At 44.9% G+C, this 27,947-nt stretch overlaps 1 protein-coding gene across 2 annotated transcripts in view; it reads right to left on the reverse strand.

Moving 5' to 3' along the window:
- Window positions 1–27,947, reverse strand: part of NOSTRIN (nitric oxide synthase trafficking) — a 58,920-nt gene that overhangs the window by 10,461 nt on the left and 20,512 nt on the right. Inside the window, exons 3-11 of one of the 2 annotated variants that reach the window (XM_008258703.4) lie at window positions 26,625–26,708; window positions 23,524–23,586; window positions 23,236–23,317; window positions 21,563–21,625; window positions 17,341–17,439; window positions 10,384–10,509; window positions 4,251–4,349; window positions 4,026–4,151; window positions 121–229 (exon numbers count right to left, since the gene is read on the reverse strand). In XM_008258703.4, the coding sequence (XP_008256925.2) occupies window positions 121–229; window positions 4,026–4,151; window positions 4,251–4,349; window positions 10,384–10,509; window positions 17,341–17,439; window positions 21,563–21,625; window positions 23,236–23,317; window positions 23,524–23,586; window positions 26,625–26,708 (851 nt within the window). The remainder of the gene's footprint in view (window positions 1–120; window positions 230–4,025; window positions 4,152–4,250; window positions 4,350–10,383; window positions 10,510–17,340; window positions 17,440–21,562; window positions 21,626–23,235; window positions 23,318–23,523; window positions 23,587–26,624; window positions 26,709–27,947) is intronic. The other variant, XM_070070729.1, reaches the window with a different exon arrangement.

Genomic DNA, 27,947 nt, shown 5'->3' on the forward strand with positions numbered 1-27,947 from the left:
TTGTTTAAATGAGATGATCCTTGCCCAGGTCAACAAAAGCACATTAACCTTAGCTCTGAATGAAACCTCTGAGTATGATACTCTCCCTTACTGGGGCCATTCAAAGAGATCACTACACACCTTCTTTGTCTCTTGAGGCTTTTTCAATGTCTCTTTCCAGTCTCGACAATTTTGGTTTTATTAGAGATTTCCGTCTCTCTTTATTCATTGCATTGTTGGGATCTTCTTCCTTTAGGAAAATAAAAGGCTATTAAACAGCTTCAGGGGAAAAAGCAGAAGTTGGCAGTCCCAGTTGCACTGACTTTCACAGACTGCCTTTAATTTTACTTCTATGGAAGAAAAGAAGTTTAAAATAAAAGAAGATAATCTTTGGTTTTATGCACATTTTTTCTATCTGTTCTAGTCCTTATTAAGAAACCGCCTCCTGGCTCACATCTTCAGAGAACATGGTTAAGCACTTTCTTCAACCGATCAAATGATTCTTGGAGGCTGAGTGTTTTTATAGTTATTTCAGATTCTTGGTCATCTGTGGATTAGAATCTCATTGTTTCCTATTTCACTTTTTTCAAGTTAGAGTCCTTTCAAGGCTCAAAGGCAATATCACATACATGACTCAGGGAAGGACTTCTTCAGGAACAGAACAAATTGTACTGAGTTCAGTGTGGGCGCTTGGTACTGGGAACATGTGAGCTAAAACACCTGCTCTGCTCACAATAGGTTTATAATTTCATTAGGTCTTGAACTTGCAACAGAAGGCCTCATACATCCATGGATGGTGCAGACTTGAAAGACAGGGACAGAGGAGAGCTTCTAGAATGCTGGAAGACTTCAGCAGGATTTTCCAGACAAGTGAAAAGAGGGCACACGGCACTGCTGGCAGGAGAAATGGCACAAGCAAAGGACGGGGGAGCACTCACATGTATCATAAATGATCAATAGATCAGTTGTTTGAGTGATAACAATAGAAGTAGTTGTCTCAGTAGTTTAGGGCTGAAGAAAGGATTTAATCATGTAGGTGTAAGAACTCATTAATGATATCTGAGTTTTTATGTGCAATATTTCAAGGCTTGAATGGAAAAAAAGAAAAAAATGGGGTTGGGAGGTGGTCTACCATGAATATAACAGAGGGACGGAAACCCATGCGGTAAAGGGGAAATTGATACTGCAGGAAGAACGCGGAGGAGGCCAGCTTCTCTGATAAGGAACCAGAAAAACGAGGATCCTGAGTGCTGGTAGAGAGACGCTTTAGAGAGATCCTCGTGAAGAGAGGGTAGTGTGAACTTTAGGGCAGGGAGTAGCCTCTATACAGTAACATATAGATAAAACCATTTTGTGCACTGTAAAAGGTTCTCTGTATCCTTTATTACATGCAATTTTCACAATAACTCTATATGGTTCATTTTAATTTCTCCATATCTTATGACACAGAGAAACAAAGAAGGTCCGAGTTGAAAGAGCTAGTAGGTGTGCATTCCTGAAACTCAATTCCAGGACTGTGACCCCAAAGAGTCTACCACTCCTTCATGTATCTGCTCACAGCTGAGCTCTCGCTGATTGCAAAGATGCCTTTCTCCAATCCTAAATCCTTCTGTGTTGGAGAAATACGAAACATAACTCTAGCTCATGTGCAAACCCAAGACTTCATAGGATTTCTTTAGGATACCTGTTGTTTAAACAAATATTTCCAGGCATAGATTAACTCTGGATCAACTGGAGGAGGGGGTATACTATCATTGTTTAACTTTATTAAATTCATCCTTCCCTTCCAAAGATTTGTTAGGGAAAAGGCATATAAAACTACAGGCACAATCTTTTGAACTTGACATTTACAGTATCCTTATAAATATTTTCACGTTGGTCACCAGTCCTCCACTTTTTCTCTTCATATTGTTCACCTATCTTGCCTGGGCCTTGTAGATTGCATAGTACTGACTACAAGCCAGTATACACTTACTGCCAAAGACCATGAAGTCAGACAGTGTGGTGCTTTGCTCTAAGGATATCAAGAACACTCTATTCACTCCTTTAGAGACATGGTCCTTTCTCTTAAACCACAGACACGTGGTTGGGAGTTCTAATGCACTGACATTCCACAGAAATCAGAAATTCCCATGTGCAGGTGGATTAAAGATGTATCACTGTGGCTGCTTCGTATCATTTCAGTAGAACCAAGGAAAATGAGCCTTATTGATTGGCAGCTTATCAAGAGGGGCATTTTCATTATCTTTTGAAGAAGTAGTAGATGCGTTGTAATCGCATATTTTCCCTTTTCAGGGCTCACCAATGCTGTTTGGAAGAAAACAAAGAGACTTTCCTCGGGTAATCCGATATTCCTTTTCATTCCCATCTATCTCTACCTTAGTTTCTGCTTTAAACAGACTTTTTGTTGTTGTTGTTGTTGATATACTTTGCCTTTGCTAGAGGAGGAACAAAAGACAGTTTCAAAAATAGTTGATCATTTGCTGCTGTCTGGAGGGTGGGGAAGGGGAAAGTCCATCGGGATTCGTTGCTGTGCCCAGTCAAACCAGCTCTCCCTTCCCCCTCATCTCTTGTTCCCAAGCAGGTGGCCAGGATGGCGACTTCAGGTGGTTTAATCCCAAGGGAGGGCAGATGAGTGGGCTGGTTCTACTTTTCAGAGAGGGAGGAGATCCCTTCCCAGCGCACCCCAGTCAGGGCCCTGGAAATCTGAATTCAACAGAACAGAGGGCCCGGGGAAGAGCTCGCAGAAATTCATTCTGCAAATTTTGCTGATTAGGGATCAGCTCTTACACTCAAACACTATGATTAAGACTACAAGAAGCAGCATATGTGGCTCTGTCCAGGGACGCTGATCAATTTCCAGAAAGGAATTTTATTCCTTTATTGAGCCACCCAAACACTCTCAAAACAAGCTCCAGGCAACTTGGTCCAGCCAAGTGTGTGAAGAGAAGAGAGCATGGAAAATGCTGATTCCCACCCCTAGTGCTGCCTTCGTGTAGTCTCCTCTCCCTGAACACTTGCTGACTTGCTTCTAGCAAGTGGATGATATGCCACTGTAGCTTGTGGAAGATTATGACGCCTTCCTGGGCACTCAGACTCTCTTGGATCACTTATTCTGGGAGAAGCAGGCTGCCGTGTTGTGAAAGAGAGAGAGAGACCCACATGGAAGAAAATGTTGCCAACAGATAGAGAGCCAGAATCCTGGCAAAGTCATATGAGTGACCTTGAGAGTGGGTTCTCTCCCAGGAAGGCCTTGAGATGTCTGCCATCTTGGCTGACACCTTTTCTGTAGCCTTGGGCACGGCTCCGAGGCACCCAGCTACACCATGCCTGGAATCCTGACCCACATACACCATGAGATAATAAATGTTCGTTTTTAAGCCCTTAAGTTTGGAGCTAGTTCATTACATTGCTATTTGTGTAGACCACGAATACAGGTGCCATGTGCTATAAAATAATTGTTTCTAAATCATGAAATGTGTCTGCCTGGCATTACCCTTCGAGAAGACTGCTGTGGATTGAATTTATCTCCCAGAGTTCATGTGTTGGAAACTCAGTCATCATTGCAGCAGTGCTAAGGGGGGCAGGACCTGTACGAGGTGGTCAGGTGATTAAACCTGGGGGGTTGATGTTGTAGGAGCGGCTTCATCATCACATGAGTGGGTTTGCTATAGTTTGACCCTTTCTTGTTCTCTCTTGGCATGTGAAGCACCAGGACACCAGACGAAGGCCCTCACCAGAGGCAGCCCCTAGACGCTGCACATCTCAGCCTCCCGAACCACAAGCACATAGCGTCTGTTCTTTATCACAACACACAATGGACAAAGACAGAATATGAATATTCTGTCCAAAACTTCTACCTTTCCAGAGAATGCCAGAGTCATTTCCACTGCCCCGTTTATACAGACTTAGAAAAAAAATGAACATTTTAATTTACCAAAAAAAAAAAAAATTTCCATTACAGTCGCTTTCCTTTTCTTCAAAGTGCATCCCTCAGAACATGGCAGGTTCCCTGTTAAGTTAACTTCGAGCCATTCCATACTTACAAAGTAATCAGTTAGTAGCAGCTCGGACTTGGGTTCTGTGGACGACGTTGCAGTTTCTTCCATCAGAGCCTGGATGTCTTTCTCAATATCAACCTTGCTGATGGCACAGTGAATCTGTGTGTGGCACTGCAATGCCAAGGAAAGCAGAGCATGGTTGCTAGGGCAATATCTCCTGTCAGTTCTTACCCAGAAAGCACCAGAAATGGAGAGATATTCACTACTCACTGCAGTCAGTGTTTGGCCAAAAAGAGAAATGTGTTGGCTGTACTGGTTTAGGTTATTGCACAAAAGCTGAATTCTTTCCTTCTCCAGCTCCAGGATGCTCTGAAAAGGGTAGACAAGGAGGCAGGATCAGCCAGTTGTCACGCGAAACGGAAGTCACCCACCAAACACTGGCACATGAGAGGAAGGCTTGAACAAACTCTCGGGATTTGACTCTCGACGCCATCATGCCGCAGCTGCAGTGCAGGAGAGAGACGTGACAGCCCATCTGCCTTGTTATCCCCCCTTTAAAAAGGATAAACTCCTAATTTTCCCTGGCTCTTTTGCCCCATAAGGCATTAGGCACAGGCTGTGTTCACAAAGAAGGGGAAGGAAGGGGAGCATGGAAACAATGAGGAAATGTTCGTGAGTCCTAGAGAAAGGGAGTACAGCCCAGAAAAACCCAGGAGACGGCTTGAAAATGTCCTTAGACCCTCGATATCTTAGAATCATTGTCTAGTGTTTCCAAGATATTCTGTGAATCTGCAGGGGCAAGGATGGTGAGACACACATCCTCTGTTTAAAGAGACAGCTTGGAAGGCAGAATCCCCACAATCCTGGCCTAAAACTGGGCCTGGTGGGTGGGCGGAGTCCACTGTTCAAAGGTGGGAACGTAGCCTCCCGTTTTGTGTGGGATGATGAAAATTCCACCGTTAGACTTTGATGATTTGGGCTGGGAGGGGGTGACTAGAGACGGGAGGGCACGGCAATTGCTTTGTTAGCCATCCGCATTTTAGGGCATGTTGGTGATTAGACTCTTGCCACTGACTTTGGGCTTTGAAAGAAGTGGCAGGTGCTGAAGACATGCTCCCCACCCTTTGGTAAGGTCTAGGTCAAGACTCACATTCTTTTATCCAGAGAAGGCCAGGTTGTTTGCTCTCAACCCATCACACCAGCTCCTCCATGCCACCGAGGAAAGAGCACTGAGCAAGACTCTTTCACGAAGAGGGTTTCGGGGGCGTCAGTGGGTAACATTAGTAAAGGGCGGAGGATGGGCAGCTGTGTACCAAGGCCTTTGGTGCGGTGAGGGAGGTGGGGTGAAGAGAGTCACACAGGTAATTGGGTCCCCTCTTTCTGCCTCTCCTGGCTCATCTGCAGGGGACCCCTGGCCACAACCAGCATGGTGTTCCTCTACCTCCTTGTGGTGTTATTTCACCTATGATATGTAGTCATTAAAAATTGAAAATGTTTATATTTTTATATTACAGCAAAATAGACATGACATAGAATACATGTGGAAGTAAAAACATAAAATGCATAAGAAGTGTACATTTTAAATATATCACACTGTTGTGCAACCATACAGTCATCTGTCTGCAGCAATTTTTTCATCTTACAAATCTGAAGCTTTGTATCCATAGAATAGTCACTCTGTATTTTCTCTCTCCCCAACCCCTGACAACTCCCATCCTTCTTTCTGTCTCTAAGTGCCATAAGTAAAAGGACTCATACTGTATTTGCCTTTTGTGTCTGGATATTCCACTTAGCATAATGTCTTCAAAGTTCATCATTGTGACAGCCTGTGCCAAGTTTCCCTCTTTTTAAAGGCTGAATATTCTCCCATGATATGGACATGTATGCCCCATTTTGTGTACCAGTGTGAAGTCACTTTAACACTGCTTTTACAGGCAAAATAGTATATAAGCTTAGTAACTGTGAACATCTATGCCAATCACACCCAACCCACACCCAAATTAAGATTTTCATGCCAAGTGCCCTGATATTTGTGTTGAAAGCCTGGAGCTGTGCCTCTTTTTTTTTTTTTTTTTTTTTTTTTTTTTTTTTAAGATTTTATTTATTCATTTGAGAGGTAGAGTTACAGGCAGTGAGAGGGAGAGACAGAGAGAAAGGTCTTCCTTCCGTTGGTTCACTCCCCAAATGGCTGCAATGGCTGGAACTACGCCGATCGGAAGCCAGGAGCCAGGAGCGTCTTCTGGGTCTCCCATGTGGGTGCAGGGGCCCAACCACTCGGGCCATCTTCTACTGCTTTCCCAAGCCATAGCAGAGAGCTGGATCGGAAGAGGAGCAGCCGGGACTTGAACCAGCACCCATACGGGATGCCGGCGCTGCAGGTGGAGGATTAACCTATTGCGCCACGGTGCCAGCCCTGTGCCTCTTAGTTGCATCAAATGCTGCACAATTTTTCCAAGTTAATGCGCACCAAATGCCTTTGTTTCTGCTGGCAGTCACCTAAGTCTTTCTCCAGAATCATAGGCACCAGCCATTTGAATGTAGTCACGAGCCCCATGCACGCAGAGGGATGCACGTAGCCTACCAAACGTATTGGGGCAGAACAGACGTGTCTCTTAATCAGTATGTAAAACCAATTCTGCTCAGTTGTTTGAATCTCAAGTATGACAATTTTCAAAAAGAAAAAGTTCTTACCCTATAGAAAAAGATCTAGAATCAGCTGTTCGAGCTTAGCCTGATGAGCAAAGGATGGGGAGAGAACGAAAGCCAAGTATGAGAAAGCATTGTGCTGAACCACGAGCATCGATCTGATGCTAGAGTAACCAGTGTCCCGGGGTGGAGATGGTAATGTTTAACAGACTTTAATTACATTTCAGGGAAATCATTAAAATGATCTATGTTTGCACAGGAAAAGAGACTTAAATAAATTCCACTGTGCAAGGGGGAAATCCATATCTCATTTAATGAATTATTGCTTTCTATTATCTTCTTTTTATATAAAATGGGCAAGAGAGAAATAAGAGACTCTGGAGGACCTCAGACGGTCCCCTTGTGCTTTCACAACAGCGCATGTGAAGAGAATGTGGTCAGAGTTTCCAGGAAACAGCCGTCCCAATCATTCACACTTTCCACTGGTTCTTTTTGACTCCTTCTCCTGGCCTTAGGCTTGTACTACAGGAGGGACTCGGAGGGACTTCGTTTTCATTTCAGTTGCTTTCATAAAACTTATAAAAGAAATAAGCTCTTTCTAGAAACTTCAGAAAAAAGTCACCTAACATCATTCAGAGATTCTGATTTTCCACATATAGGGAGGCACTCAGGTATCTGAATTTTAACAAGCACCCCAGATGCTTATAGACATCATCCTACAACCACAAGGTCCACAAAGAAATAGTTAAAAATCATCCAGAATTCTTCCACCCCAAGATGGCTGCTATTAGCGTTCTGCTGCATTTTAGTCTAGGTCTGAGTGTATGTACGATTTTAATATCTAGTTAGCCGTCAAGTTATTCAACTTTGATATCCTCTTCTTGTCACTTAATCTTATCATGAGCAGTTTCCCACACCATCAGTCTCCAAAACCCCACAGTGTAGGTGGGTATTCATTCATGTAGTGTTTCCTTTAGTGTTGGCTAGGTGAATTATTTCTGCCCATTTACTTTTAATGTATTTTCAACAGAAATCTGTGTCTTGTTTTCCCACTGCTTTGTCGAGATAAGTTTATGGAAATGAAATTACCTTTTTCAACAGGGATCTCAGGAGAAAATTAGGCACTAGTGTCCTAAGACATCTATTGTATACACAGTCATGTACCACATACTGACATTTGGTCAATGAGGGACCACATACAAATAAGGATTTCTTTATTTCTCTCTTTCTTTCTTTTTCTGTTTTTTTTTTTTTTTTGGCACCAAAGTAAACATTTTTTAAATTAATTATTTGAAAGTTAGAGTATGAGAGGGAGACAGATCTCCCATCATCTGATTCACTTCCCGAATTCCTGCAATAACCATGCCTGAGCCAGGCCAAAACTGGGAGGTGGGAACTCAGTCCAAGCCCCCCACATGGGTGGCAGGAACCCAACCACTTGAGCTATCACCTGCTGCTTCCCTGGGTGCACATTAGCAAGAAGCTGGAATTGGGAGCTGAGAAAGAACTCAAACCCAGGCACTTTGATAGTGGGATATGGGTGTCCCAAGGGACATCTTTACTGCTGTGTCAAATGCTTGCCCCAATACACTTCTCTTTTAAATCTATTTTCCATGATCTGTTTGAAGTACCTGCATATATTATGGTCCCATAAGATTAAAAGGGATCTGAAAAATTTATAGCTCTGGTGACATTCCAGCTGTCATAAGGTCACAGTGCAGTGCATTACTGACATGTTTGTGTTGATGCTGCTATAAACCAGCCTATGGCACTGCCAGTGGTATGGCACTTACTCTTATGTGCAATACGTAATACTTGATAATGATAATAAACGATTATATTGCTGTTTATGTCTCTAATGTGCCAAACATTTTATTGTTATTTTAGAATGTATTCCTCTACTTACAAAATCATGTTTATTGTAAAGCAATCTGCCATGGTATGCCAGCAGCAACCTCCTATGTCTCGCGTTTACCGTGTCTCGTGATTGCATCAGGAGACAGGCTCAGCCCATCAAGGGTTGTGTAAGTGCACTCTCTGATTTCCCCACAGCAATGAAATTGCCTAGCCATTTATTTCTCAAAATTCTTCGCCATGGTCAGACACCACCTGGTATACTGAGTTGCCATCTGTCTGCACCCACAGTGGTACTACTTAAGTACCAACCTTGGGAGACCTAGGGAAACAATTACTCCAACTATTTTCTGTGGGTCAGATGAAGAACACTGGTTGAAAATGGGAAGTTCACTTTCATTTCTGTTTATTTGATAAACAAAGAAAAAGAGAGTGTGAGAGAGATTTCCTTAATTTCCTAACCACTGGTTCACTCCCCACATGCTCACAACAGCTGAGATTGGCCAGGCCTAAGCTGGGAGCAAGGAACTAAGTAGACATCTCCTACGTGGATGGCAGGGACCCAACGACTTGAACCATCACCTGTGCCTCCCAGGGTGTGTGTTGACAGGAAGCTGGAATTGTGGGGACTCGAACTCGGGCACTATGATATTGGATGCAGTCATCGGAAGTGGCATCTTAACCACTCCACCACCCACCCACTCCTGAGAAAAGGGAACATTCTTAATGCACTTGACACATATTGTGAATAGCTCTCGAAAATAATTCCTTCAGGAAGTGCTACCAGTACCAAGCATTTAATTCTTCCTGATTCTCAGGAGTATGGCTATTGTTTTTTAAAAACAGATTATTTTTATCAGCCATATTGTTTCTTCTTGCAAGCCAGAAAATGTGGCTTATGAAGTACTAAGTCTAATTTTGCCACTTGGCTTGTGGAATTGATTTCACTACTTAATAGGCACACTTAAGACTTTATGATATTTTTCACAGTATGTAGTAAACTGCCTTGAACATAGTTCAGTGAGTATCTTCTGAAATAATTTTAAATCCAACTTGTGGAGTAATAAGGGGTAAAAGGACACATCATCCAATTCTAAAATGAATTATTATATCCAACTTTTATAGAAGGATAAAAGGAAAATCAAAAAGAAAAAAAAAGAAACTCAGACAACTCAATTGTTCCACTTCCATCTGTCAACTTATAATAAAATTTACCTTTAATTTCATTCCACTCATCTTTTGTATATCTCTGCATGAATCTGATATTGTACTCTTGAGTTTGTAAACAGATGAAAGATACAGAATTCAGAGAGTAACATGTAAGTCAATGACCTGTTGGTAGGGACTAGGTATATATAAGCCAATGAAATGCAAAGTGCAGACATCATTACTGGGTCAAGGATGACTTGATAGGGGCTGTCTCATGTTGAGTCTAATAAGCTTGGGCTGGTACTCAAGAAGCAAGTGAAGCGCACATGATGGTGGGCTAAGATGATGTGCATCAACTAGAAAGGGAAGGGAGTGAAATACTGGTGACTTCCAGTATAGTGGCAGCAAAAATCCAGGAAATAAGTCAGAGAGGTCAAAGGAAACCCTTCTTTTACTCAAGATTATAATTTTGAGTACATACTCTATGTGGATCAAATTCTAATATATTTTTTAAAAAGCACCTTGGTCTTAAACACTACTAAAGCTGAAGTTGAAAGGAAGTCACTGGAATGTGGAAGAATGTATATTTTGTCACCAGTAAGAAGATTTTGTAAAGAAAGAAGATAATTTCTGTGATGCTTCCGTATAAAAATTGGGACTGGTGAAAGAATGGGTGGAGAGGGAAGGTGCAGGAAGACCTTAACAGGCGAGAAGGATGCTGAGGTAAAGAAGAAACATTCGAATGCACACGTACCTGGTAGCAGTTTCCTAGTGTGCTTTCCCATTTCAGTCTGGTGGAATAGCCGGCCATGTTTTTTTGATAGTAATTTTCATCTTCCTTTTCCAGCTTCTCAGTTGATTTTTTCAGCTTGTTGAGGAGCTAAATTAAAATAGCATTATCATGCATTCATTAACACATTTATGAAGTCTCTTTGGAATTTCATGCAAAGAATTATCTGTGACCCAATGATATACTTCTTATTTTTCAGCTAAAGTCATGAATATTAAATACAGATGACAAAACCAAAGATTTTTTTTCAAGAAAAAAAGGGATGGCAGGACCAGAAGGAAACCCAAGCGTTTTCAGTATGATTTTTCAAGGCAATCAAGCCCCTTAAATCTGAAGTGATTTGTCCACATTCATCAAATCAAAAAGGCGGTCAAATGTCAGTGCATTTGAGAACTGACAGTGCAGGTCAAGGATCTGCAACTCAAGATGGCAGTCACCACCAGACTTGGCAGTCTTGTAGGCCCTTGTGTTTCTTAGAGATGTCTGGAGTCACGTAACTTTTAGAACTAAGTTTTCGAACAGGCCCAGCTCTCTTTCTGTCTGACCATCCTAAAACCAGCAGTAGAGCTTTGGAATTAGATTTCCAGAAGGAGAGCCCAGGTTCTGGCTGCAGACAAGTTACTTAACCTTCATGAACCACAGGTGTCTCAGCTTTGTGGTGGGGAGATGACTATAGCTTCCCTGGGTTGCTCTCAGGATCCAGCAGCTGGTGTATATAACACATGTGGCACAGTGCCCAACACCTGGGCCACACTCAAACACTAGCGAGTATAACTGGTACTAGTGAAAAGGCCAAGACACACACACCCAATATGTATTGTAAGTTGTGGACAGCTTCACAGTGGTTTCCTGTCGCCCCACCCTCCAGTGATTTGCTCCTTCACAAGCAGCCTGCTGCCAATCACCAACATTTGCATTCTGATTGTTAGATCATCTAAAAATCAAAATCATACAAAACTCTCCGGATCAGGGTAACTGAAACTGATGATCAAAACGCCCAGACAAGTAATTTCACATCTCAGAAATGAGGAAGTTGGATTACATGAATAATTCTCAGAATTTAGAATATCTAGCAATGACCTGGGATACTTGTAAAATAGCAAATCCCAGAGTCTCACGGCTAGCAATACTGAATAGCCCTGCCATGGGATTAGCAAATCTGAACTTCACGCCCTTCGCAGATGATCCTCATGCACATGGTCTCGGAACCATACTTTAAAGAATATCAAGGAATCCCTGACTTAAGCAGTTTAGGAGTTTCAAGGACAGAGACAAAAGCTTTTTACTAATGACTCTCTTTCTGTTTAAGGACATGTTGGGTAATGATACAATAATGAAGAACATTCATCCAAAATGCTGGATGTTGCTGCCACTCACTTTATTATTCCAATTGCTGTGCTAGCTATTCAGCTGTCCCTTGGCTCCAAAGTATGACCTACACAGGACACATTTGGTTTTGTATATCAAATGTAATGAACCACATCTCTCTGTAGAAACATGAGCCTGTGAATTTTAACTTGATAACAACACAGTAAGTCAGCTTGGTGAGTGCCACGGCTATACTTTGCTAAGTCACTGTCCTTAGATTCTTACTGAAAATGCACAGATCTCCAGAGATGGGAACTTTGTGGTTTTTTTTTTTTTTTAACTCACCCCTTATATTCATCAGCTACAAGACAGAGCTATGGACTAGAAGTTTCTGCATGGCAAATTCACAGCAAATAGTCTCAAATAGAAAAGAACGTAGACTTCTAGGGTCTCATTGAAGATACCTCCATTACTAATATTTGCCTAAGATTAAATTATTTTTCCTTCCCCTTTTTCCTCCCCTTGCAACAAACATCTCATTCATTTAGTCCACACACATTTATTGAGTGCCTGCAGTGGGTCATGTGCAGGGCTTTGGAGACGGAGGCCCCTACAGACCACTACCACCTGTGTGGTAGATCCCAAGATAGCAGGAATAGTTAAGTGTCACTGGGGCACCCAGGGAGGCACCTAAACTGTCCTTGGAATTGATGTGATAGTGAAGCCATGACTTGCCATATAGTAGATGCTTTTAAAAAAATCCACATGAATAAACCTGAAATGAAAATAGGAATTGTTGGAGCAAAATAGCATGACTTGATACAAAAAAATCACTGTTGGTGAGGTTGGAGCACACAGTTTGAGAGGAGGACTATGAGAGAGGAAGCTGAAGTGATGGGCAGGGGCCAAGTCAGGGAGGGCCTTGAAGGCCACGGAAATGAGTGTGGCCTTTATTCTGGGTCCCTGCAAAGCCTTTCCAATGGAGAATGATATGCTTGGATACAAATTTCAGAGAAGAGGACTCGGCTTTGTACATGGGAAATACACAGGATGGGGCAACATGGAAAGCAGAGGCCCATCTGTTGGTTACAATAAATCAGGCAAAAGACTAGTAGCCAGAGAGAGGGAGAGGGAAATGGAGGGGGAGAGGAGGGAGAGAGAGGGGGGAGGAGAGAGAGAGAGAGAGAGAGAGAGAGAGAGAGAGAGAGAGGAGGAGGAAAAGTTCAAGAAGTATTTGGTTTAGGAATTAGATCTGGAAGAATATGATGGGTAATGATATTCAAAGATACAGAGAGCATAGGAATAAGGAATATCTTTGATAGAGTAAAGTACCAGGTCTGGTTTTAGATATTGATTTTGAGTTGCCAGAAAGCAGTTTAAAGACTGGTGTGTGCTGGAGTTACACATTTAGGTATTGGTAGCATAGATATGGTAGTCGCAGCCTTGAGAGTATATTTAATGAGTACCTATTATTTATTGATTACTTGGTATTGAGAGTACTACTTCAGACACTGGAGATAACGATGGTGAATAAAACAGAGCAAGGCCCAGGAGAGAAATCTTCAGACACAGGAATATAAAAAGGCCAGGCAGAACAAGAAAAGTCCATAAAAGAGACTAAGATAAAATTTTCAAAAAAGGTAGGAGGAAAACCAAAAGATGAAGATGCTGCTAAATTAAAAGAAGGGTTTCTAGAAGGTGGAACTAAACAATGCCTAAGGACTCGAAGTTCAACAAGGTCAGAACTGGAAAGCACTCACTGGCTTTTGGAACAGGAGGGCATTACCTCTGATGGCAAGGACACTCTGAGTGGGATGGTGGGGAAGCTTAACTGGAATGCTTTAACAAGTAAACAGGAGACGGGGCAGTGGAGACAGCATAGCTGACCCTTCCCATAAAGCTTAGTGTGAAAAGAAGAGATGGTAATTATTAGGGAGGAACAGGAGCAGCAGCATGCAAAGTTGTGTCTCTAACGCTCCCTGCTCTCCCAAGGTGGAGGTGTGATGGAACCACCCCAAATTCACCTGCTGAAATCCTACTGCCCTATGTGATGGTGTTAGGGGGTGAGGCTTTGGGGAGGTGATCTGATCATGAGAGTAGACTCCTCATTGGTTTAAAGTCCTTATAATAGGAGCCTTCCTTCTGCCCTGGGAGGTGGCTGCAGAAAACTGCCGTCTGCACCCTGGGAGAGGGCTCTCGCCAGAACCCACTAATGCTGGCCCCCAATCTCTGTCTCCAGAACTGTGAAGAATAAATGCTTGGGTTTTCTCCTTTTTTAAAAAAATATTTATTTTATTTATTTGAAAGGCAGAGTTACAGAGAGAGGGGGAGAGACAGAGAGAGAGAAAGGTCTTCCATCTGCTGGTTCACTCTCCCAAATGGCAGCAACAGCAGGAGCTGGGCCAGGTCAAAGCCAGGAGCCAGGAGCTTCTTCAGGACCTCATAGCTTTCCCTAGGAGCTGGATCAGAAGTGGAGCAGCTGGAACATGAACTGGCACCCACCAGGCCACAAAGCCACCCCCCACTTTTTTTTTCCAAAAAAATATTTTTTTATTTGAGAGGGAGAGAGAGGTAGAGACAGAGAGAGAAGAGAGAAAGAGAATCTCCCATTTACTGGTTTGCTTCCCGGATGGATGCAATGGCCAGGGCTTGGACAAGCCAAAGCCAGGATCTGGGTCTCCCATGTGGGTGGCAGGAGTTCAAGCACTTTTGGGCCATCTTCATTGCCTTCCCAGTCACATCATCATGGAGCTGGATCTGAAGTGGAGCAGCCAGGACTCAAATGGCACTCTGAGATGGGATGCTGGTGTAGAAAGCTGTGACTTAACCCTCTGCACACCTCCCACTCTGTGTGTGTGTGTGTGTGTGTGTTTTATTACAGTCTCCAGTAATTCATGATAGCAGCCTGAATGGCATCGAGAAGACGATCGGAAGGAACCATGAGACAGGGACTGTCCAAGATAGAAGAGAGAGAGGGATTATTAAGAGTGGGAGAGGCGGGGCGGGACGGGACGGGACGGGACAGGCGCACAGGGTGAAGACTCTGCCTCTCCAGGGCAGATGTGCAGATGGTGTCGCTGTGACGTAGGAGCCAGATCGTCCGCAGGGAGTGGGTGCTACAGCAGGAAGTGTGAGGCGAGTGGAGGTTTGGATCAGCTCTGGTGAGAACAAGGACTGTTGAGAAATGGGAAGAAGTATGGAGAAGCACAGGGGACCGGCTCGGGCTGGAGACAGCGCGCTTCTATGTGAGATGAGAAAATGATGCTGCCTTGGCTGTTCAGTGGGAGGCCTGGAAAAAGCTGCTAGATTAAGCAGTGAAGAGGGGATGGATCTGTGATGCAGCCACAGCCAAAGGTCATGGCTGCAGGACCAGCGGGAGGAGGTGGGGACCGTGAACATCTGCCTCCCGGGGACGCCATTAGCTAGTGGAGGGAGCAAGAGGAAATTCACCACTTAGCTGTGTGAGTTTTCTTCTTGTTATTGCTTGACATCAACAAAGAATAGCAGCTAATGAGGGTTCAGTAGGCCTGGGACAGGTTGTGGTGCTGAACGTTTTAATGCACTGTGGGCTAGCATTTCAAACCGTGAAGACAGAAGAACCTTGTAAAAGCTTGCTAACAACGCTACCTTAAGTTACTCAACTGACAGTCTCTTTCGCTGGACAGAACCACTTGCTATGGCATTTCTTTTCCTTTGAAGAATGGTTGGGTTTGGGGCTGGCGCTGTGGCATGTCAGTTAGGCCTCCGCCTGTGGCGCTGACATCCCATATGAGCATCGGTTCATGTCCTGGCTGCTCCTCTTCAGATCCAGCTCTCTGCTAGTGGCCTGGGAAGGCAGTGGAAGATGGCCCAAGTCCTTGGGCCCCTGCACCCATGCGGGAGTCCCGGAGGAGGCTCCTGGCTCCTGGCTTCAGACCTCTCTCTCTCAGTCTCTCCCTCTCTCTGTCTGTAACTCTGCCTCTCAAATAAACAAATAAAAGCTTAAAGAAAATGTCTGGGGTTGCAGTGGTGCGAGCTGTGTTTCCGAATGGGGACTGCACCTCTTGGGGGGGAGATTCTGATCTTATTTCTGTACCCCAATATCATTTGTGCTCCTTTTTGAGTAAGAACAGTTATCAGACTTACTCTTACTGAATATGTGAGTGGACATATGAATTGATGAATGTGGACAGACACGGGTCCTGAAGTGGCCTGGGGGAAGAGTGCAGAGTCTGCTCCATGGGAAGCTGCCATGGGCCCTGGCGAGTGTCTTCCCTTCCGGTCTCCTGGGATATGTGGCCGTTGGCATGAGCCTGGGTCAGGTGGATCTGCAGACTTTTATCAAGCTCCAATTAAGTCAATTATATGCAAAATGCACAAATATCTTGGAAAGATTTCTGCCAAGAACCGCAGACTGCTGTTACTAACGATGCATGCAAGGAAGCTGTAAAAAATGTCCGAGCTGAGGTTTTTCTCCGGCTCCTGGTTATGCACGCACCAATATGCACGTGAAAAAGCAAAACTGGGATGACATCGTGAGAACTGACTAGATGCTGATGAAAGAACTCAGTTATTAAATTACTTAAAATGAAAAGTCATTGGGTAGACTGTTAGGATTGTGAATTTGTGTTTACGGTGGTTAAGGCTAAACCTTGCCCTATATTTTGCCTGAAAATATTGCTTGATGATTTTGTAAATACATCATGATTTGCTAATTATTTAAAATATTATCTCATCTTTATCTTATCCTGTGAACATTCTACTGCTTTTTAAGAGGCAAAGAGACAGAGCAATAGTAATAAAATCCAAGCGTCCCATGTGAGTGGCGGGGACCCAACTGGCGCCATCACTGCTGTCTCCCAGGCTCTGCATTAGCAGAAAGTGGAACTGAGAGCTGGCGTCAGGCAGAATCTGTTAACCTCCACTTTTTAATGCTCTATAGAGTTCCTCAAATACTAGTGTTATACATAAGGACTATGTATAATATGCAAATTACATATAAAGTATATATATTTAGACTTAGATGGCGTGTGAGCTGAGAATTGTTTTTATTAATAGGATTCCCTTTCAAAATTTGGACATTGGTCTAATTTGTCATGCCAATAATATTTTAAAAAAATTTTATTTTCATTCCATCTGAAAGACAGAAGCAAAGAGAGAGAGAGAGAGAGAAAGAGAGATTTTCTATCCACTGGTTCACTGCCCAAATGCGCACAGCAGCCAGAGCAGGGCAGGCTGAAGCCAGGAGGCCAGAATTCCATCCAGGTCTCCCATGCAGGTATCAGGGATCAAAAAATCCAAACCAGCATCCACTGTCCCCAGTGGATGCACACCAGCTAGAAGCTGCATCAGAAGCGGAGTAGCCAGGACTCAAACCAGTCATTCCAACCACGGGATCCAAGTGTTCCGAGCCACTGAACCAAACACCCGCTCAGGAATACTTTTTAACAACAAAGGTGAACCCGGAATGACTTGGAATCCTCTTTCACGCGCTGCCAAGCTGCAGCTCTGCAGGGACCCCACGCAGAGGGAGGAGTCGGCTGGTTCTCTCGTGCAGGGTGGGGGTGGTGGGCGAAGGGCGCGCAGCGCATCCGTCTCAGAGCCGCACGCGCCGGGTAGGCTGGGACAGCTTACCTTCTGCTTCTCCTTTTCAGTCGCAGATTGCCTGGAGCTCTCTACAAGATGGAAAAGGGCTTCATGCTTCTTGGTGCTCACCATTAATTTCTTCTTGGCCTAGAGTCAAAAACACACATAGAAGAAAAAAAAAATGGAGAAGAGTTTTTCTGTTTGGATCATGGGCTAGCTTGAATGATTGCTCATTTCTTGTTCTTCCTTCCCACCCTCACCTCAAAAGCTGCCTAAAATAGCAGGCAGTGCGCACGTGCCCTGAGAACCACAGTGCATCTTTTCATTACATGGATACACTCGTGAGGGTTATATATTCTGCTAAATCACCGAAGGCCTGCAAAACTCGGAAGCATTTTTCTAGCTAGCAAAATGGTCTTACCGCAGAAAATACCACCACAGACACTGAAGACTTCCAGCGTGATGTCTTAAAGGAATCTGGACCACAACTGAAGTGGTTTTTAAATGCTCTCTCGGGGGGGGGGTGGGGCGCGTGCTGTGGCATAGGGCCTAGAGCTGTTGCCTGGGCTGCCAGCATCCCATGTGGGTGCTAGTTCGAGTGGACAGTGAGAGAGAGAGACAGAGAGAAAGGTCTTCCAATGGCACTGCGCTGATCCGATGGCAGGAGCCAGGTACTTATCCTGGTCTCCCATGGGGTGCAGGGCCCAAGCACTTGGGCCATCCTCCACTGCATTCCCTGGCCACAGCAGAGAGCTGGCCTGGAAGAGGGGCAACCGGGACGGAATCCAGCGCCCCAACCAGGTCTAGAACCCAGTGTGCCGGCACCGCAAGGCGGAGGATTAGCCTAGTGAGCCGCGGCGCTGGCCTGCTCCAATTCTGATCCAGCTCTCTGCTCATGCACCTGGGGAAGCAGTGGAAGATGGCCCAAGTACCTGGGCCCCTGCACCGACGTGGGCGACCTGGAAAAAGCCCAGGGCTTCTGGGTTTGGAACAGCCCAGCTTTTGCCATTGCAGCCATTTGGGGAGTACAACAGGTGGAGGCTTAGCGGCATCTCCCAATAAATACATCTTTAAAAAAAAAAACAAAAGCTCTCTCACACGTTGCAGCAAAGGTAGACATCTTGCTCCCTGATGCCCAGGCTTGGGAGCTGGGCATTTGCCAGGCATCCTGTGAAACGCTGTGCCTTGGTTGGGGTGAGAGACACACAGAGGTGATGGGGAAGGAGAAAGCGCTCAGCCTCCCTCCTGGTGCCGCCTCGAATCTCAGAGCGGGTTATGATCAGAAGACCATTTCCTTTTCTACAGTTGGAACTTGGCTGAAGCTGGAGTCAGCCTCTCAGGCACTGAGCTCAAAGACTCTCTGGCTTTTCACCTCAAGACTGCAAAAACTGTCAAGCCAGATAATGAAAGGAGCGAACGAAGCCTGCCTGTCTGAGGGCTTTGATCTTGGGAATCAGAGGCAAAGCCTTCTGCCTCTCAAAACCAGCACGCAAAGGCTGTGCATGGGACAGGAAGGAACACGGCCCTCTTCCTCCACCTTCAGTTGGTTACACGCCTGCTGATGGATGGGGCTGTGAGGCACGTGCACTGGCTCTTTAAGGCTTGCATTGTGCTTCCCAAGTAGACTGCACTTCATTATCCACAGCCTGGATCTCTTGAATTGCAATTGGGGAGAAAATTAGTATGGCTCAAGAATTTTATGTTCTCTAATTTCTCTGTCATCCTTCATAAAAAATAGTATCATTTCACTTAGCAAATGACTTGGTAGGAACTGGGAAATAATGAAAGATGCTTTTGGTTCTTGGAAGCAGTTTTAGCTCCTGCGCACCATTCCTGGATTTTGGTCCATTGTGCTGCATTTCCTGTGAAAGCTGAATATTGAAAGAAGATTGATTTTTAGAAGTAAATGCATTTTAAGAAGGCTCATAAACTGAAGAGCAAAACTGAAAACCAATGACTAGATATCTTTTCTGGAACATTAAATATGTATTACAAAAATGATCCTTGCAATCTTGCATTTACTAGGACAACTACTGTTAGGGAATTCCTATATCTCAAACATTTCTGGCTGTGGATTCCTCAGTTCCAGAAGCGATGCCAAGACCACCTGTTTCTGAGGGCATCTGGTTATTTGGTAGTAGAGGATGTTTACTTGCAAAGGTTCTCTTTGGACATGAACTTGGAGATGAGAAGAGAAAATTTTAACTCTTGGAGTCCAAGTTGCCTCAAAGAGGATCACTGGGTTTTCTTAGCAGATCTTTCCTACTTCAAATGACTTCTTCCTGTACTCACTTATTTTAGAATAGTCCTCTGTTCACAGGGACTCTTTGTGATTGTCACCCCTTAAGAACTTATAAAGAGTTTTTAAAAAGAAGTTATAATGACATGCTCCAGCTTCTCACATCAGACTGCAATTCCTCTAGTTAGCATTCATTTTCTATTTTCTGTTCAAATGGTATCTAGCCATCTTTTTTTTTTTACAGATTTATTTATTTATTTGAGAGGTATAGTTACAAACAGAGAGAGGGAGAGACAGAGAGAGAGGTCTTCTAATTGCTGGTTCACTCCCCAAATGGCTGCAATGGCTGCAGCTGGGCCGTTCAGGAACCAGGACCTAATTCCGGGTCTCCCACATGGGTGCAGGGGCCCAAGCACATGGGCCATCTTCTGCTTTCCCAGACCATAGCAGAGAGCTGAATGGGAAGAGGAGCATCTGGGACACTGTGGGGAGCAACTCGGACTAGACTAAGTTACTGGAATTAAGACTTATTCTGTGCATCTGCTCTCCCACAATATGGCGCTGGGAGAGGAGTAAACAACTTTTACACAGCTGCCTCCAGTTCGACCAATAACCTGCAGGAGCTGATCCTGCTCCTGATTGGAGGAGAGCAGCGTACTTGGCGTGTGGGTAGCAGAGTTGGGATTGGTGGAAGAGGACTATAAAGGAGGAGAGAGACAACATGCACCAGGAACATCTAAAGGGAACATTAGGATAACATCTGAGCAGCCCCCGAGAGAGTCGGCTGGCAATGTGCCACTCCCCCGCGGAAGTGGGGAAAGTGGCAGGGGGAGCCGCCCTTCCACGGAGGTGGAAGGATCGGCAGCCAACCCGGGAAGAACCAGCAGCAAACCCGGGAAGGGCCTAGCAGACAAAAGAACAGCCCAGGGTCTAGTGTCGTTCCTCCGTGAAGCGGGGGAGCGACAGGACACGAACGGGTGCCCATATGGGATGCCAGCACCTCAGGCAGAGGCTTAGCCCCACCAAGTAACTTAAGGCACTAGAAAACAAAGATCATCCCTTAGCGCAGTGTTGTGCACGAGTGGACCATATAAACGTGTGTGCATTCCCCCTCACATGTCACTACCTACCTCACGCCATGCCCCTCTCACTACTGAGGGAGAGAGCATAAACACTCTTCTACAGATGAAAAATCCCAAGTGGTAATAGCCACTTTCCCTAAATTGCAAATTATACAGAGACCATCAGTACAAGGTAATGGTTAAGAGAAGTGACATTGGAGCCCAATGATTTGTAACAATTCTTGGTCCAACTGTTATTTTTTTTTTTTTTTTTTGACAGGCAGAGTGGACAGTGAGAGAGAGAGACAGAGAGAAAGGTCTTCCTTTGCCGTTGGTTCACCCTCCAATGGCCGCCGCGGCCGGCGCGCTGCGGCCGGCGCACCGCGCTGATCCGATGGCAGGAGCCAGGAGCCAGGTGCTTTTCCTGGTCTCCCATGGGGTGCAGGGCCCAAGCACCTGGGCCATCCTCCACTGCACTCCCTGGCCACAGCAGAGGGCTGGCCTGGAAGAGGGGACAGAATCCGGTGCCCTGACCGGGACTAGAACCCGGTGTGCCGGCGCCGCTAGGCGGAGGATTAACCTAGTGAGCCGCGGCGCCGGCTCCAACTGTTATCTTTTGAGAAAATGACTTAACTCTCTGTGTCTCAGTTTATCAATCTGCAAAATAACATTGCAAAGTCCCATATCGCATTGAGTTGTTGTGATGATTAATTATACAAAGATGTAGGACTTGGCACAAAATTGTTATTGCTACATATTTGTTAGCTGTAAATAATCATACTTAGAGTGTTGCTCTTCTATTGATTAAGCTGGAAGATGTATTAAGGTAACAACTCAAGTGAGGAAACATTTTTCTCTTCAGTTAGCATTTAGAAGTACTAATGCTAGAACATGTGATCATACTTGTGCAACGGCAAAAAGGCTCAATGCCAAAAACGGAGTTCACACAGTGATATTTGTGCATACTTGCCTTAATTTGCTGATTCCAGTTGCTAAGGACAAGGTTAGCTGTCTTCTCAACTTCATTATCAAGCTATTGCAAGGGAAAAAAGGGAAAACGTTATTGCTTTCTTCTTGTTTAGTTAAGGCTGTAGACCAATTGTTTGTGCCCCACCCTCCCCAGATTCATAGGTTGAAGCCTTTTCCCACAATGTGATGGTATTAGCAGGTGGGCTCTATTAATCAGACTTTCATTACAAGTAAACACCTAGGACAGACTGCTTATGAATGGAAGAGGTTTATTTCAACTCATGGCTTTGGAGGTTTGGTTTCTTTCTTTCTCTCTTTCTTTCATTCACTCTCTCTTTATTTTAAAAGATTTTTATTTATTTGAAAGGCAGAATAACAGAGAGGGGAGAGAGAAAGAGAGATCTTCTACCATTGATTCACTTCTCAAATGCCCACAGCAGACAAGACTGGGCCACGCTGAAGCTTGGAGCTCAGAATTAAATCCAGGTCTCCCACATAGGTGGCAGGGACCCAAATGCTTGGGCCATCACCAGCTGCCTCCCAGGGTGCACATTAGTAAGAAGCCGGAAACAGAAGTAGAGATGGGATTCAAATCCAGGTACTCCTGAATTCTTAATTATAACTAACGTCCCTTTATTTATTTATTTATTTATTATTTGTTAATCTTAGCTTTTGCAAGACACACACACAGAGAAAGAGAGAGCTCCCATCTCCTGGTTCACTTCCCTAATGTCCACAATGGCTGAGACTAGGCCAGGCCAAAGCTGAAAGCCGAGAATTCAATCCAGGTCCCTCATTCTGAGCCATCACTGTTGTTTCTCAGGGAGTGCATCAGCAGGAAGCTAGAGTCAGGAGCCAGAGCTGGATGTCAGACTCAGGTGCTCTGATGTGGGATGTGACCATCCCAAATGATAGCCCGAACATGAGGCCAGCACCCACTGATATTGCCTGGTGACATGGTTTGGAGTGTTTAATGACTGCATGACACATAGAGGAAAAGGCACAGGAGCACAAATGAAACTTCTGAAAGAAATGTACAGAGGACTAGAAATTACCCTGAAATAGGACCAGATACCCCAAAAAGAATTGCTTAGTTAATTTTCTTTCGTTTTAAGGATACTTGATGATTGTACTCATTAATGTCTTTTCATAATCTTAAGTTAATAAGCATAGAAAAGCATCTTTTTAAGAACTGTGCTTATCATTTTCTATTTACAAGTTAAATGAAGAAATTGAAAGAAAAAAGAAATACAAAATAATAAAAATAACAAACCCCCAATTCTGCCACCTAAAGATAATTCTTAGTAACATTTTGGGAAGGGTCTTCCAGCTTTTTTCTATCCATTTTTGGTAACATTGGGATTATATTATTTTGGATTTTTCATTTTCTTTTTTTTTAATCTTTTTAACATAGCATTATGTTATGAAAAAGTCTCCAAGTGATTGAATTCCTCTATAATAAATTTGTTAAGAGTTCATAGCATTCTCAGGCTTGAATTCATAGTTATTTCTGACTGCAGGAGTTCCCACTTTTTCACTATGATAATAGGACTCTCTGTTTATTTTTATGATAAATTCCCGAAACCTAGTACCACTCTCAGAATACCTTTTCCTCCTTGGGCCAAAGACAAAAATCTTGTTTTAAACTGGGGAGAAGAAAAGGTTTAGACTCACTGATTTTCTCTTCTTCTCTTGTACACTCAGGATTTGATGAGTCGGTTTTATCGCCTCCAACTCAATTGCTCTGCCGAGTTTTCTGAAAATAGAACATCAAAGACACACAAGCGCCAGATGAGGGTTTACATCTACCTTCCAAATTACTTTCCGGGGAAATAAAACGGTGTGTTCTGGTGTGTGTATCCAGTGCAAATTTGAAGTGGGATATTTGCACTGCACCCACTTAGCACCACAAACTCCCTTTGGGTTTGGAGGGAAGCCAGGGTCAGGGCTGGGAGCACTCACTGATGCAGGTCTGCTGTGGACTTCATGCCCTCCGCGGCCCAGGCCCAGGCGCTGCTGAGACAGCTAGAAGCAAAGACAGAGGACAGGGATGAGTATCCTTTCCGTAGTAAATGCTGGGATATAAAACATGGCGTCTGATCGCCTGCCAACAGCCGTTGCATGCATTTCCCCAACCTCATTTCAGTTTCTCCATAAACTTAAATTCCGCCCAGGTATTTATTTGCACTCCAGTCATTCTATTTGCTGCTTTTTCCTTAGGCATTTGAAGCTTAGATTTTCATTTTTCATTTCCGCTCTGCAGGAAATCGGGGTACTCTAATGGCCAAGGTTGGGAACGGGCTGGTGACAGGAGGCCCCCCAGACCGTCTCTGCAGGAGGGTTAGGAAGTGTGTTCTTGGCTCTGCAGAGGGGACTCAGCTCCCAACAGCCCGTGGAATCCAGGACAATAAACTCAGCACATGAATGAACCTCAGGGACCACAGGTCTGTGTGGATTTGGGTGCAGAGCGAGGGGAAGGAGCTGCACTACCGTCAGAGTGAGGATGGAATAGAAGTTTGGCCTCCAGGTGCCGTAGTTTGCACCCTAAGTCTGAGCATAGGGAAAACTGGATGCAAGAATGATGTCCAAAGGCAGACACAAAACAGCACCAGCAGCTATCACATGCCTCCAGTGATGGGGAACTCCAGAGCAGACAAAGGGACTGTGCACAGACAGGAGGCGGATGGGTGGGTGCTTGGGGCTAGAAAGGGGAAGATGTGCCCACATGTGGTGGAATGAGGTGAAAAGTTCATGCCAAGATGGCCACTGAGGTGAAAAGGTCATGCCAAGATGGCCACTGACAACAGAAACTGCCTGGCAACAGGCCGTGATTGGATGGCTTCAGAAACCACATGACAACAGAGGAAACCACATGACAATAGAGCCTGACGGCAGGCTGTGATTGGATGGTTTCAGAAACTGCCTGGCGACAAGAGCCTGACTGGCAACAGGCTGTGATTGGATGGCTTTAGAAACTGCCTGGCGACAGGCTGTGATTGGTTGGGGCATAGACCGCCCCTTGACTGGATTGGCTGGTCTTGGCTATATAAGCTGTTGTACTAACTCAAATAAACGAATCTGCAGGATGCTCGTCTCAGGCCTGCTTTCACCCGACTCCCGGAGTCTGTGTGGTGACTCTGTGCCTCTTGCCCACTCTTGCCCCCACCACGCTCCTCCTCTCAGAAATGAATCCACTGCAACATTGTTGAGAAATCAACTGCAACACCCACAGGCACAAGAACTCTTTCGGCATGAAGAAAACGCCTGCTTTGCTTTTGGGAGGTACACAGTGCACACGCCTGTCAAAACTGACCAAGCCATGTACTCATAATAGGTGCTTATTATGCTTTGTGAATTAAACTTCAATAAAGTTCATGATTTATAATGGATGCCAGGCACACCTTTGGGGAGAGAATGTCACATTTGCCCCTCAGTGCAGCTGGGCACCAGGGTGGCGAATCCAGCATGTGGGCCTCTAAGGACCACAGTCTGAAAGAAGAGCCTTCCCATTATTTCCTGCCAGCCCTTGAATAATCAGTTTCTCTCCCCTCACTTAACTGATCTTTGAAAGTAGAAGTACCGTAAAAGCACCCAGCACAGATGATGGTTTGGAAAAACAGTCAGTGAGTGTGTGTTATTAGAGCCTGTACTAATCCTGGTTGATGGAACTTTCTGGATCAGCTAGCTCTTTGGCAGCACGGGTTGCAGCACAGTAAGGCGTGTCTCTGCACTCCCACCCTTCTTGTTATTTGGGAGGGAATTAGAATCAAAGTAATGAACATTTGAGGAGATTTTGCTCTGTTTCAGGTACTCTGCTAAGCACATATCTTGTATTATCTCATTTAATCCTCCCAGTGACCTTCTGTTTCCATTTTAAAGAGACATTGCGAGCTAAGATAAATTTGTCCTAGATCTTTCGGTAAGTGGTAGAGTTAGAATTCAAAACTGGCCGGTCTCAATAAAAGTCCATCACCAACCACTGTGCTCTCTTGGCTCTTCTGTAGTCTACTATAAAGCTCTCTAAAAATAAAAACAGAGCTAAAAGCCAGGGCAATTTCAAAATCATCTCTTGCTCTCGCCAGTGATGCCTAAGGCAGAGTGGGCATTTGAGCCCCGTTAGGCTTCTTCTTGGCCTTCCCTTTTTCCCTCTTTCATCACTCTTAGAGGCCTTTGCAATAGCACTACTGGGTTAGAGTTAGTCTGCATGCATTAGTCAAGAATTTTTGTAGGAAGAATTTTTATAGCAAATTAGCACGCATGAATCATTTTTAGAACACCAATATCTTTTTCTCCTCCAAAACAAGAAATCTACTTCACTCTAAGTGCTGCAATATAGAAAGAATATGAACCAGTATTTTTTAGCACCTGAGGTGCTAAGCTCTTTGGATATATTATCTCATTTAATGTGCACTCCCTTCCCCCCGCCCCCATACACAGGTATATGTAGTCACATATATATATACACAATGGAGCAACAGACAAAGGGTCTTCAAAAAATTCATGGAAATACATACTATGGAAAACTTATGCATGGATTTAGAAATTGTTTTGCACCAAAGTAAACTTGTTCTGCAATTGCACATTTTCACAAACTATTTGAAGGACCTTGCGTCATGACTCTGTCTAGGTAGAGGCAGAAACCAAGACATGGACAGGCTGGGTGACATGTCCAAGGTCACAGCAGAAACAGCGATTCACATTTTCAGACTCCAAGACCTTGTGACTGAACCACACCACGGCCTGAGTTAAATATTAACACCGAGGTCTGCTATGAATGTGGGCTTGGGAGTCATCAAGACCAGGCATGGATGCAGCTCTGTGACTCGTCTGTATATACTCGCCACACCGTGGGTCCTTACCTGGAATAGGGATAATAATGAGGTTCTCTAGGGCTGCTCTGAAGGTGGAACATTTAGCCCAGCACTCGGCACACGGGAAGTGCCCCAGAGCTGGAGCCGTGCCTGACCTGAAGCTGCCACAGTTGTAAGCTGGAATTGAGAACTTGCGTTGCTCTTTCTGATTCCTGACGACGACGTTTGCCTTACCTCTGCCACGATACTTACTTTTTCCTGGTGTTCTGTAAGGCTTTGTTCAGCTTGAGTGCCAGTTTCTGGAGTCCTTTGGCATAGCTGATCTCCAGGTTTGCCCTGTTAGCAAAGGGCTGGTTCAACAGGATAGGACACGCTCGCCAGAAAACAAGCAAAGCCACGCGCACACACGCCTACACACACGAGGAAAAGGACTCAAGCTGCAATGTAATTCCTACACGTTTATCATAAGGATTCTCGGTCTTTAGGCAAGTCCTTGAGGATATCCAGGAGCATGCAAGGAAGGGCAGTGCTTAATCGACCTTCTTTTACGCCAGCGGTATGGGTCGAATTGTGTCTCCCGAAAGACGTGGACGTTCTAACCAGCAGTGCCTGTGAATGGGATCCTATTTGGAAATAGAGACTATGTGGATGATGCTCAAGTTAAGATGAAGCCAATTTGGGGCCGACGCTGTGGCAAAGTGGGTAAAGCTGCCGCCTGCAGTGCTAGCATCCTATATGGGCGCCGGTTCGAGTCCTGGCTGCTCCACTTCCGATCCAGCTCTCTGCTATGGCCTGGGAAAGCAGTAGAAGATGGTCCAAATCCTTGGGCCCCTGCACCCATGTAGGAGACCCAGAAGAAGCTCCTGGCTCCCGGCTTCGGGTCAGCCCAGCTCCAGCATTGCAGCCACCTGGGGAGTGAACCAGCAGATGGAAGACCTCTCTCTCTCTCTCTCTCTCTGCCTCTCCTTCTCTCTGTGTGTTACTCTGACTTTCAAATAAATAAGTAAATAAATAAATGTTTTTAAAAATAGATGAAGCCGTGAGGACATGTCCCTGTAAAGTGGGGCAGTTTGGACGCAGACAGATGTGTACATGGGAGAGCACCTTTGTGCATGAAGGCAGAGATCTGTGTGAGGCCCCTACAAGCCAAAGAATCTCGGATTGCCAGCAGCCCGCAGAAGGTAGGCGGGCAGGTGTGATATATTCTCCCTTACAGCCCTCAGAAGGAAGCAACCAGGCTGCTGCCTTTACCTCGCCCTTCTGGCCTGCTGAACTGTGAGCTGATACACGTGTCGTGTAAGCTCCCCGGTCTGTGCCACTTTGTCATGGTAGCTCTAGCAAGATGATGCACTAGGAAGGAACAGAAAAGTGCCACACACAGGGCAGCTGTCTAGCGCAGTCTCTGAGTCGCCACTCGGGACGCCCACATCCCTTGTCAGAGTACTTGGATTTGAGTTCTGGATCCACTCCTGATTTCAGCTTCCTGCCAATGCACGGCCTGGGAGGCAGCAGGTTATGGCTCAAGCAACTGGATCCCTGCCACCCACGTGGGAGACTCAAATTGGATCCCGGCTG

Source organism: Oryctolagus cuniculus, chromosome 3 (assembly GCF_964237555.1).
Source record: "Oryctolagus cuniculus chromosome 3, mOryCun1.1, whole genome shotgun sequence".
In the NCBI taxonomy this organism is placed as follows: Eukaryota; Metazoa; Chordata; class Mammalia; order Lagomorpha; family Leporidae; genus Oryctolagus; species Oryctolagus cuniculus.